The 13,507-nt window shown below is 39.9% G+C and overlaps 1 protein-coding gene across 1 annotated transcript in view; it reads left to right on the top strand.

Annotated features, from left to right (window-relative positions):
* LOC116984838 (calcium-binding mitochondrial carrier protein Aralar2-like) overlaps positions 1–13,507 on the top strand; it is an 89,133-nt gene that overhangs the window by 34,768 nt on the left and 40,858 nt on the right. Inside the window, exons 4-5 of the mRNA XM_033039258.1 lie at positions 1,883–1,998; positions 9,914–10,053. Coding sequence (XP_032895149.1) covers positions 1,883–1,998; positions 9,914–10,053 — 256 coding nt within the window. The remainder of the gene's footprint in view (positions 1–1,882; positions 1,999–9,913; positions 10,054–13,507) is intronic.

Raw genomic sequence — 13,507 nt, 5'->3', positions numbered from 1 at the left:
ATTTTAAAAACCTCTATCAAGTCCCCCCTTAACCTTCTGCGCTCCAAAGAATAAAGCCCTAACTTGTTCAACCTTTCTCTGTAACTTAGTTGCTGAAACCCAGGCAACATTCTAGTAAATCTCCTCTGTACTCTCTCTATTTTGTTGACATCCTTCCTATAATTAGGCGACCAAAATTGTACACCATACTCCAGAATTGGCCTCACCAATGCCTTGTACAATTTTAACATTACATCCCAACTTCTATACTCAATGCTCTGATTTATAAAGGCCAGCACACCAAAAGCTTTCTTTACCACCCTATCTACATGAGATTCCACTTTCATGGAACTGTGCACAGTTATTCCCAGATCCCTCTGTTCACCTACATTCTTCAATTCCCTACCATTTACCATGTACGTCCTATTTTGATTTGTCCTGCCAAGATGTAGCACCTCACACTTATCAGCATTAAACTCCATCTGCCATCTTTCAGCCCACTCTTCCAACTGGCATAAATCTCTCTGTAGACTTTGAAACTCTTCTTCATTACCCGCAACCCCACCTATCTTAGTATCATCTGCATACTTACTAATCCAATTTACCACACCATCGTCCAGATCATTGATGTACATGACAAACAACAGTGGACCCAACACAGATCCCTGTGGCACCCCACTCGTCACTGGCCTCCAACCTGACAAACAACCATCCACCATTACTCTCTGGCATCTCCCATTCAGCCACTGTTGAATCCATCTTGCTACTCCACCATTAATACCCAACCATTGAACCTTCTTAACCAACCTTCCATGAGGAACCTTGTCAAAGGCCTTACTGAAGTCCATATACACAACATCCACTGCTGTACCCTCATCAATTTCCCGAGTAACATCTTCAAAAAATTCAAGAAGATTAGTTAAACATGACCTTCCAGGCACAAATGATGTATATCCTTTCCCTCGGAATACTCTCCAGTAACTTTCCAACTACAGATATTAAGCTCACTGGCCTATAAATCCCAGCAGTTTCCCGGCAGCCTTTCTTGAATAGAGGCACAATATTTGCCACCCTCCAGTCTTACGGCACCTCCCCTGTATTTAATGGCAACTTGTAAATTTCAACCAGGGCTCCTGCAATTTTCTCTCTAGTTTCCCACAATTTCCTAGGATATATCTGATCAGGCCTGGGAGATTTGTCTATCTTCAGACACGATAGTACCTTAGGCACTTCTTCAATCATATTACTGACTGCTCCTGACACTTTCATTGACTGCCCCATGTTCCTCTACCTCAGAGGGTGGTGCGGGCAGGTTCTCTGGATACTTTCAAGAGAGAGCTAGAAAGGGCTCTTAAAGATAGCGGAGTAAGGGAATATGGGGAGAAGGCAGGAACGGAGTACTGATTGTGGATGATCAGCCATGATCACATTGAATGGCGGTGCTGGCTTGAAGGGCCGAATGGCCTACTCCTGCACCTATTGTCTATTGAGTTTGTTCTTTAGTTACCGAAACTCTTCCAGTGATACACTTGATCCCAGCTGTTCTTGACCAATGCCTCAATTTTCCTTGTCATCCAAGCTTACTTATGTTTGCCTGCCTTGCCCTCCACTCTAACTTGTTTCTTTTTCGCACACATCACAAGTAGTTTCAATATAAATTTGATTTGTTTTATATAAATTAGTCCTAAATAGATTTTACTTCAATAAAGTAAAAGGTCTACTAGCAGGAGATGTCTGAAATCATTGCAAAATAATGTATCTCCACCGGGTTGTCAAAAGTTTCCTGCGGCTTGAAGTGTTACAGAAGTGTTGTAATATTCTATTTGAGAGTTTGCTAACCGCCCCCAACTTTAATGAAAGGCTCTTACTAGCACTTCAGTAACAGTTTGCATTTTACTTATAGGTTGATCACCTTTCAAGAATTTTTTTCATTTGAGTCAGTTTTGCGTACACCAGATGCCTTATACAGAGTTATTTTCCAGCTATTTGACAAGAATGGCAGAGGAGCAATCAGTTTTGGTGCGTATTGATAGAATGGTTTTGGGAACATAATAGAGATGAAGGCAAGACTGAAAACTTTTGTAAATCACATGTTTAATTGCCATATGCACCAGAACAGAACAATGATATTCTTTCTGCAGCTTTATAGGCACATCAACAAATTACACAATGATTAAATATCCAATAATCAATAATACAATAAAGTATCAGCAAAACTAGATAACTAGACCATAATAGTGTAAACTAATGTATGTAAACTAAAGAAAATCCATAGTACATCGTTGCTGAGATACGTTTGTAATAAGAGTTGTGCATTGTTGAGGGAAAGAAACTGTTCCTGAACTTTATAATGGTTCTTGTAATGTCATACAAGAATTTAGACAGAATGTCAATGATGAAGGGTGAAGGACAAAGTTTCAGTGTAATCTTTTTAACAATCGGTCACATTTGAAATAATTACCAATGTTAACAGATCCCTGTTGATTTCCATTCAAATTTTATTTTATTTAATAAATAGTGATATTCTCTCTTTACTTTAAAGGATTTTTTCCCTACATTTAGTGAACAATCATTTTCCTACGTTTAGTGACTATTATCATTTACAATTTATTACAAATTAATGAGTGACTTGTACCTGGGTTAGGAAGAGAAAGCAACCAATTAAAGAAAGGGAGGTTTTTGCGGAATGGTCAATTGGAGCATTCGTGTTTGGGGAAAGGATATGTTGAGGGTAATAGCAGTACTGAGGCTTTCGCTCAAGAGGTATGCTCCTTTGGATACTGTTGTAGGAGAGGACCAGCCAGGGAAGAGCAGCAGCAGCAGTGGTCCAGTCTGCGGAGTCAGGCCTGGCTCTGCGGCTTAGCCGGGTTGGGAAAAGTCAGACAGCCATTGTGATAGGAGACTTGTTAGTTTGGGGGGACATAAAATGAGACCCCAAGACTGTTTTGCGTCCCATGTGTCAGAGTCCAGGATATCTCTTTGAGTGGTTGCTGAACATTTTCAAGGGGGAAAGCAAGCAACTTTAAGTTTTTGTGAACATTGGCACAAATGGCATAGGTAGGAAAAGAGATGAGATCCTTCGAAGTAAATACAGGGAGTTAGGCAGAATATAAAAAAATTGGACCCCGAGTGTAATAATCTCCAGATTATTCTCAGTGCCTAGTGCTAGTAATAATAATAATAATAAATTTTATATTTAATGGGCGCCTTTCATACAAAATCTCAAGGACACCTTACATAGCAATCGGAATAAAAACATATAATCGGAGTAAAACAAGTAATTAAAGACATCACAATGACACAAATTAAAAACAGAATTCAATCCAAAAACAGAAAATCTCTTAAGGGGTTGGAGTGTGTGAAGAGAGAGCAGCGGCAACCAATTCGTGCCAGCGTCCACTCTCCCTTCACGGCAGCCATCTTGGACACAGACCTACAAGACTACAGTTAGACAAAAAAAAATCATCCCCCCACAGTGGATAGCACTGTGGAGGAAGGCACAATGTCCAGTCCCCACCCCATGTTCACCCCAAAGTCAGGCCTATTGGGGCCACCGCAATTGCCTCTACGGAGGCCCGATGTCCCTGGCCGTTCTCACCGGGTGGTCTTGCCCCGGCGTCGGGAGAGTCTTTTCGGCGGCTGGGCCACTTGGAACGGCCGCTTCTTGGTTGGAGCCCGCGGCTGCCGAAGCCGACAAGGCCGCGCCGGTTTGGAGCTCCTAGGCTCCAGATGAAAAAGTCGGCGCCCGCTCTCGTCACTGCCGCCTTGCCGCCTCTACGCACGCCGTCTCTCCGCTCCGCAAACCCGCAGCCCGGAGATGTTGCTCACGGCGGTCCGTGTGAGGGTAGGAATAGGAAGATAGGACAAATGAAGGGGGTAGGGATTCCAATTTTTAGATCACTGGCATCTCTTCTGGGGCAGTGGTGACCTGTATAGGAGACAATAGACAATAGGTGCAGGAGTAGGCCATTCGGCCCTTCGAGCCAGCACCGCCATTCAATGTGATCATGGCTGATCATCCCCAATCAGTACCCCGCTCCTGCCTTCTCCCCATATCCCCACTCTGCTATTTTAAGAGGCCTATCTAGCTCTTGAAAGCATCCAGAGAACCTGCCTCCACCACCCTCTGAGGCAGAGAATTCCACAGACAACTTTCTGTGAGAAAACGTGTTTCCTCGTCTCCGTTCTAAATGGCTTACTCCTTATTCTTAAACAGTGGCCCCTGCTTCTGGTCTCCCCCAACATCGGGAACATGTTTCCTGCCTCTAGCATGTCCAAGCCATTAACAATCTTATATGTTTCAATGAGATGCCCTCTCATCCTTCTAAACTCCAGAGTGTACAAGCCCAGCTGCTCCATTCTCTCAGCATATGACAGTCCCGCCATCCCAGGAATTAACCTTGTAAACCTACGCTACACTCCCTCACTAGCAAGAATATCCTTCCTCAAATTAGGGGACCAAGACTGCACACAATACTCCAGATGTGGTCTCACCTGGGCTCTGACAACTGCAGAAGGACCTCTTTGCTCCTATATTCGTTTCCTCTTGTTATAAAGGCCAACATGCCATTCGCTTTCTTCAATGCCTGCTGTACCTGCATGCTTACTTTCATCGAGGGACGAATTGCATCTAAACTGGAGGGGACCGAGATCCTTACAGGGAGGTTCGTGAGTGCTACTCGGGAGGGTTTAAACTAGAGACGCAGGGAGGTGGGAACCAGAGTAGTAATTCTGAAATTAGAACAATGGGAACATAGAGGTTCGGACCAGTAAGTCCTAGGAAGGACATGCATGGAGAGGTGAAGGAACACTGTGACACTGATGCGCTGAAGTGTGTTTATTTCAATGCACGTAGTGTAGAGAAGGGACATGAATGTAGAGCCTGGATCAGTGCTTGCGACTGATGGTGTGGCCATTGCGGAAAAATGGTTGCATGAGGGATACGACTGGCAGCTGAATGTTGCAGGGTTTAGATGTTTCAGACATGATCGAGAGGTTGGCAGAATAGGTGGAGGAGTTATGCTACTCATCAGGAAAACTGTCATTGTGGCACTCAGAGAGGGCATACTGGAGGGTTTGTCCACTGAGGTGATATGGGTAGAGCTTAGAAAGAAGGAAGCTGCAAACACTCTAATGGGATTTTACTCCAATAGCAAGGATAGAAGAACAGATATGTAGACATTACTCAAAGATGCTAAAACAACAAGGTTGTCTTTGTAGATGACTAACTTTACCAATTATCACTGGGACTTGCTCAGACTCAAAGCCTTAGACGGAGCAGAATTTGGGAGGTGTATCTCAGAATGATTCTAGAAACAGAATGTGGATAGCCTAACCTGAGAAGGGAAATATAGGACCTTGTGTTGGGAAATAAGTCTGGCCAGGTGAGTGGAATTTCAGTGGAAGGCATTTTGACGATAGTGATCAAAACTCTATAATTTTTTTAATTATTTTGAATAGGGGGAAGCCTGGACCTTGCGGGAAGCTACTAAATCAGAGTACGGCAAACAATTAGGCAGGAGCTCAGGAGGGTACACTGGGAGCAACTGTTATTGGATAAAATTCACATCTGATATGTGTCTCTAGCCTCAGGTGAGGTCCTGGAGAACTGTGGAGTAGCTAAATGTGTTCCTTTATTTAAGTAGGGTAGTAACATAGAAACATAGAAAATAGGTGCAGGAGTAGGCCATTCGGCCCTTCGAGCCTGCACCGCCATTCAATATGATCATGGCTGATCATCCAACTCAGTATCCTGTACCTGCCTTCTCTCCATACCCCCTGATCCCTTTAGCCACAAGGGCCACATCTAACTCCCTCTTAAATATAGCCAATGAACTGGCCTCAGCTACCTTCTGTGGCAGAGGATTCCAGAGATTCACCACTCTCAGTGGGAATTTTTTTTTTCTCATCTCGGTCCTAAAACATCGGGAGGGGAATGGGGAGTGCAGAGGAGAGATAAGTCTTTGCCTTCCATCACAGCGAGGAGGAGATGCGCTGAGATGGATGTTTGTGTAAATTCCAGAGATTCACCACTCTCTGTGTGAAAAATGTTTTCCTCATCTCGGTCCTAAAAGATTTCCCCCTTATCCTTAAACTGTGACCCCTTGTTCTGGACTTCCCCAACATCGGAAACAATCTTCCTGCATCTAGCCTGTCCAACCCCTTAAGAATTTTGTAAGTTTCTATAAGAACCCCCCTCAATCTTCTAAATTCTAGCGAGTACAAACCGAGTATCCAGTCTTTCTTCATATGAAAGTCCTGACATCCCAGGAATCAGTCTGGTGAACCTTCTCTGTACTCCCTCTATGGCAAGAATGTCTTTCCTCAGATTAGGAGACCAAAACTGTACGCAATACTCCAGGTGTGGTCTCGCCAAGACCCTGTACAACTGCAGTAGAACCTCCCTGCTCCTATACTCAAATCTACTTAGTAGAAAGAATCCAGGGAATTAAAGGCCGGTGAGCCTCACAGTAGTAGGGAAGCTATCGGAGAGGATTCTTCGGGGTAGAATTTACTCCCATTTGAAAGAGAATGGGTTAATTAGGGGCAGTCAGCATGGCTTTGTATATGGTACATGTCTTACTAATGATTGAATCTTTTGAAGAGATGACAAAGGTGATCAATGAGGGTCAATTTTAGTAAAGCATTTGATAAAGTCTCCCATGGTAGGTTGATCCAGAAGATTACCATACATGGAATTAACAGTGACTTGGTCATATGGATTCTGATAGAAGGCAGTGGATTGTGATGGACGGACAATATTCAAGCTGAAGGTCTATAACCAGTGGAATTCCGCAGAGATGTTTGCTGTGACCTCTGCTGTTTGTGATATATATAAGTGACTTGGACATAAATGTAGACAGGCTGGTTAGTAGGTTTGCAGGTGACAGCAAGATTGCTGGGGTCGTGGACTGTGAGGAAGGTTGTCAAAGTATAGAGCAGAATATAAATCAGCTACAGAAATGGGTGGGGAAACGGCAGATGGATCCAAGCAAGTGTGAGTTGCACTTCGGGAGGTTAAAGGGGCTAAAGGGACTTTTATTTTTGCTCTACTGTTCTATGTTCTATAGTACCTCCTTCCATTATCTCTAATACATTCGCTTGTACTGTAGGGATAGTTCATAGTATCATTCCCATAATGATATAAACAGCAGGTAAAATCTTATGGTACTGCATAGTTCATAGTTAACCCTTCCTTAGTAAGTAATCATACAGTGCAGAAACAAGCCCTTTGGCCCACTGAGTGAACCAAACATTAAACATATATTTATACTCTTCCTATCCCCATCACCTCCATCTCATTGGATACTACCCCCACCCCAATTCTACTGCTCAGCTACGCATATGGTCATTATTAACCTTTGCTAACAGAAATAGGTCATTCTTATCAACTCTATTTATGTCTTTCAAAATTCTACACAATTCAATTAGATCTCACCTCAGCCTCCAGTATTCCAAAGAAAGCATCTCAAGCCCATGTTGTAAAAAATACTCCAGTCTTGGCAATTTCTCTCTGAATCTCTTTACAATGTACTGAGCAAATGTATCTTGTAATGTGGTGTCAACCGGAATGAAGAAATGTCCGCAGTGCAGGAAGAAACACAGTGACAGGCATGTTTTAATTAAATGCAGGCAATATTAGTGAACAGAATATACGATTTAATGTCTGAAATGTAATACACAATCATGGCATAAACCTTGGAACACTAATTAAGGGTTACACGGTAGCTGCAAATTATTGCTACATCACATTGATTTACAGTTCTTTAATGTGAAAACCTGCATCTGCACAGTTAGATATTTATAACTACTTCCATGCTTAGAATATAAAACTGCATTTAATGTTTTAATGAAAAGTTGGCATAAACCGTATTCGTATGGATTGTTTCTAGATATTTCTGTTTATCAATAAACGAGAATGTTTTTCTCGCTCTGCATCTATGTTTGGGATATTAAACAATTTGCAAAATTTTCTTTAATTTTTAATTGTGATACATTTCTGCCTTCATATGCTAATACTTAAGAGTGTCCAATAGGTTTATTTGGCTAGCGTTTACTCTGCTTGTTAGCTTTACTTGTAAATTTATGTTTCAATTATTTCATATTCAGTCCATGTCTTTTTTTGAACCGTAACTTTATTTGTATCTTTACAAATATACATCTGTTTAACTTCATTTTGTTAGTTCTGTCCTAGAGCAGTTTTATTGCGAAAAGGTTACTGTATTCAAAAGGTTAATGTGAAACAAATTAAAGAGTTTGTAAAAGTCAGTTCTGAAAGAAGATTTCAGTAGCTCTTGCTGCACCTGTGTGACAAAAATGTTGTAAGATGTTAGTACATGCTGTTAAGTATTGATGACTACATAAAAGTTGATAATGAAAATCCATGGGGTTTAAAAGATTAAGTGTTCTAGGTTTTCTATTTAAAGACTATTAATGTTACGGCTTTCCCTGTATTCGTTGTGCGAAATCTGGCTGTGTATCTTCTGCACTAAGATACAAATTCTGCATTTAAACAGAAAAAAATGCATTACTTCCTGTGAAACTAACTGACGACTTGCAAGCAATTTTAAGATGAATGTGTTTTAATTAATGTAACGTCTTCTCCTTCTGAATACAGTAAACAACATGGCTCTAGAAATTGACTGGCTTGCAGTTAAGATTGAAAGGTTATGCAGTAGGGAAGAAATATACAAGGAGCTGCAGTAAATTATCTGGCACCTTAAGCCTGATCAGCCATTAATAAGATCATGGTCAATTTGAATGTAGCCTTAACTTTATATTCTCATCAATGTACAGCAACTTTTCACTCCTTGCTACCTATCTACATCTGGTTTAAATGATTCTGCGAAGGATTCGGGTTTCAAATAACAAATTGGCTGGTGGATTTGGGGAGAGGTTTAGGGAGATTCAGGTTTAGGTTTGAAAGTTACATCAGAGTGGGGAAGACAGCAAGGGGATATTTAATTAAAGTGGGGTAGTTATAATGGAAGTTGATTGCAATGATGGGGTCGAGCAGATGGGAATTGAGCCTGTGTCTAGACAATGATTAGCAGCAGTCCTTTCATTTGGCCCTTTGTGTAAACATAATCTTCTTTAACATAGTGGAACCCAGTTTTTGTACTGGGAGGCATACATGCGGGTCATCTTATTTCCATATATTGTGGGCATAGCTCCACTTTCATGCCTGAGCCCAGTTGCCAGCAAACCAATGGTTGCATGTCACCAGTTCCTGGTGAGTAATAAGTAGGTGTTTCCTCTCCATGGCATTTGAAGCTTACCCACTAATTTAGTGGCTGAAAACGGTATCATGCTATCAGATTTGTGGGCAGGTAATCTATTGGAATATCAAAATAAAAAGAGTAGCCACATGTAATGAAGGTTTTATGCTTCATATATATGTACATCTATATCGTCAAAATGTAAGTAGATCAGGGGAACTTGCTACATAAATTCTCCAGCTACATTTCTAGGGTGCAGATTCAAAACTATATGATCACTAAAAAAGTTGACACATATTTACAGCACCTTCAATTCAAAATAATGAAAAGCAGTCCTGTTTTTCTATGATTGATGAATTAATGTATTCTGTCATTGATATATATAAAATAGATATTTTTCTAAGTATAGTTTTGCTGGAGTACATTATTTCCAGCAGCTTCCAAATTCTTTTGATGTTTTGATGAAAATTGTCAGGTATCATTTTTCTGGAGTAAGGCTGCATATTGTTCAGCCATGAATTTGATAGGTAAATTGCAAATGTATTTAACGCAAGTCATGGCGTATGAATATCACAGATACGTTTAGTTTGACAGGTGATTGACCTTTCATCATTTGGAGAATAATGGTGAAGTTATTTGTCTCTTCAATTACAGGTAGCATGATTTCTCTCTCCACAAAATTTACATGAATCCATTTATTTTATTATAATGTATAGATGACATCAAGGAAATATTTAGCCAAACTGCAATCCATCAGCGTATACCATTTAACTGGAATTCTGAATTTGTGGATCTCCATTTTGGAAAGGATAAGAAAATGCAGCTAAATTATCCAGAGTTTACACAATTTCTATTGGTAAGTTTCTTCAGTTAATGCTTATACTCAAAATAATTGGAATTTACAATACTTATGGATTGTATTCTGCAGTAGAGTTGATTTCTAACATGACCAAGATTGCTAAACTTTAAAAAAACTTTTTGATCACTGTTATATTTGTTATGTTTTAAACACATTCCTTTCAATGTAGCAGCTGTTTTGAAGGCCTTTAAAATCAAATGAAGTTAATAGAGAAAATAAACGTTTTGTTTTTTCAGCCTCTTGTGTGGCCTTGGGGCATCTCAACACACTTTACAACTAATGTATAACATTTGAAATTTAGTTAGTATTGCATGGTAGGGAAATGTAGCTGCCGTTTGTAATGCAGTTTGGGGGATAAGTAGTAGCTAGGAAATAGGAAGGTACCATTGTTTCTCTTTGAATTGTGTCATGGAATATTTTATGTATCTAAGGGGAAATATGAGGTCCTTTGGCTAATGCCTTAGTTGACAGGCAGCAGCTTCAAAAATGCAGTACCTGATAATAGCCAGATTTATGTAGGTAGGAACTGCAGATGCTGGTTTATACTGAAGATATAAACTAGGTGAGATTAAAATTGGTGAGATTTGTGATTTGTGATGTGGTATGGATGCACTTTATTACTATGATCTGTGTTGTTACATGTGTTAATGTGACTAAAGCAGTGTACCATCATGTACCGAACCCAAATACCACCAACCCTGGTTGCGTGGCAAATAAAGATTCTATTCTATAAGATAGACACAAAATGCTGGAGTTACTCTGCAGGTCAGGCAGCATCTCTGTATCTCTGATGGTGGGGGGGGGGGGGGTTGGGTAGTAAGCAACTCGCTGGATTGTAAGCTGCCCAAGCAAAATATGCGATGCTGTTCCTCCAATTTGCGTGTGCTCTCATTCTAACAATGGAGGTGGCCCAGGTCAGAATGGGAAGGGCAGTTCAAATGTTTAGCAACCAGGAGATCGCCTAGGCCAAGGCAAACTGAGCGTAGGTGTTCAAGTGCAATGGCCAGGTTTGTTTGGTTAGTTTATGTGCTAACAATTTGTATAATGTTTGAACCCATGACCATGTGGCTGAGGCACAGGTGGCACCACTGAGCCGAGTCAGCATTGTTTCCCTCAATAACCTATATAAATTTTATCATCTGGAATAATATGTACAATGGCTATGCCCAGTAAAACACATATAATGCCTAGGAAGTGCCAGCTTATTTATAGGATGAATCTTGCTGGCTAAGACCTGCTGGTAATGTTTTGGATAATGTGGGTCCAGCTTACTGGCTTGAAACCTCCTGGACTCCAGTTGTGTGGCCTGGGCAGTGGTTAGTGGTTGGGCTTCCTATGTTGCAGTGAGGAAGTCCCATGACTGAAATTCCTTTGAAAGCTTTTGTCAGCTGGTAAAACCCCACACCTGGTTCTGCCAACAGTCGAAGCTTTACTGAGTTTCTATATTTCTTTGGCGTTCAGAAAGATTGAAAAGCTACTAAAAGTGGTCGTTATTTAATAAATATTAACTTGCCATTGAAAGTAGATTGAATTATATATTTACAGACAATTAAAATAATTAATCTAATACATAGTTTAAACTATTAAACTGAACAAAAAAATAACTCAACCTGCCTTCTCTGTCTCATAACCACAGCCCTAAATCCCAATTGAAAACAGTGGAGTCCGTGATAGTTCTAAACTGACGCAAAAACCAAACCATGATTTCCTGCTTTAAATGCTTTCTCTCTGAGTCCATCAATTTACCATGTTAACTGATTGAATATATTTAGAACATTCTAGATTTGATGACATATACGTAATTTATCACATTCAAGGATATATGTGTGAAGTCCCAGAAATTGCCAATTAAATGGCTAAATGTCAGAAATTCCATTCAAAACAACCCTAATTTACTTGGGAGCTCTAGTCCTATATGTTTATAATGTGTACATTTTTTTTTAAATTACTGGATCAGCCATCGGCTTCCTTTTTAATCAAATTTGGAGTGAAACGTTTTGTTAGTTATGATATCTAAAATAAACAGACATTTGAATTGTGTTCAAAATTATTTATTGTCCATTTCATACTTACCAGTAGCGGCATCTACAGGAACCATTCTCCAGGAGGTCTGTGCTCACTGATTCTTCCACAAAGTTGAACTTGCTGCTGTCACATGTCATGATTCTTAACTATGTCAAATATTCAGAGATTTGAAAAATTCAAATGATTTATAAAGAAGACTGGGAATTTTATTTTAATACTTCAATGTGTTTTTAATCATTAACCACATATGGTATTAATGTTTCATTGATTAAAAAGCACATTAAATGGGAATGAGTTGCCATACAGATTTAAGTGAATGTCTCATCAAACATAATCCCTACAGATTATAATTTAAATTTCTATTGATATATGGTAATATTAACCATATAATTGTTTCTACTCTGCTGTATAACCTGAACGCCAGAACAGTTGTTCTGCTACCTTGCATCACATTTTACAAAGTATTCCTTAAAATTTCAAGAATGTTATAAGGATCAGAAGTAACTTTATTTTTTACTGTTAAAGTATATAGCATTTTATATTTACCAACATGGCAATGTATGGTCAGCATGATGATGATTATCTTTTAAAATTAATTATCACTTTTGGTTTGAATCAAATTATTTTAATAAGACCGCAAGCACAACTTTTACACAATTTCAATTCAAGTGAGCATAATTTGACATAGACTTCAGATTGAGAGTACACCGGCTATCTAAATTGTTATTGGAATTTAAGAGACATTTGGATAGGCATATGTGTATGCAGGGAATGGAGGAATATGGACCATGTGCAGGTAGGTAAGAGCTGGTATTGGCATTGTGTTTGGTACAGATTGTGGGCCAGATGGCCCCTTCTTGTGCTGTACTGTTCTTTATTCTAATTTATTGATGTGTGTCAAATTTACTTACATAATGAACAGTGAATTTGCATTTTGTTACCAACAAAAAAGACTCAAAGAAGCATGGTCAAATACCATCTTGCCACTGTATCTTGACAAATCCAGCTCTCATGATAGGGTTTGAAATTTTGTCTATAAGATATGTATGGCAATATTGAGTTGTTGGATGCCTCACTGTAGAACAACAATCTGAATTTAGATGTTAGCCCATGTATGCTTATGCTGAAGATCTTGCAAGGTCAACCAAGCAAATTTGGTATGACTGACCCTGCTGGGGGGAGTGGGGGGGGGGGGGGGGGGTTGGAAATCTGATTGAATGGTACCAAAACAACAATCTTGCTCTCAATGTTAGCAAGACCAAGGAGCTGATTGTTGACTTCAGGAGAGGAAAACCACGGATCCACAAACGTTTTCACTGACGGGATGGTGGTGGAAAGCGTGAACATCTTTACATTTCCGAGCATGAATATCTCTAAAGATCTGTCCTGGGACCAGCACACCGATTCAATCACAAAGAAAGCTCAT

Source organism: Amblyraja radiata, chromosome 2 (assembly GCF_010909765.2).
Source record: "Amblyraja radiata isolate CabotCenter1 chromosome 2, sAmbRad1.1.pri, whole genome shotgun sequence".
Taxonomy (NCBI): domain Eukaryota; kingdom Metazoa; phylum Chordata; class Chondrichthyes; order Rajiformes; family Rajidae; genus Amblyraja; species Amblyraja radiata.
This window is presented reverse-complemented; position numbering and strand designations above follow the sequence as displayed.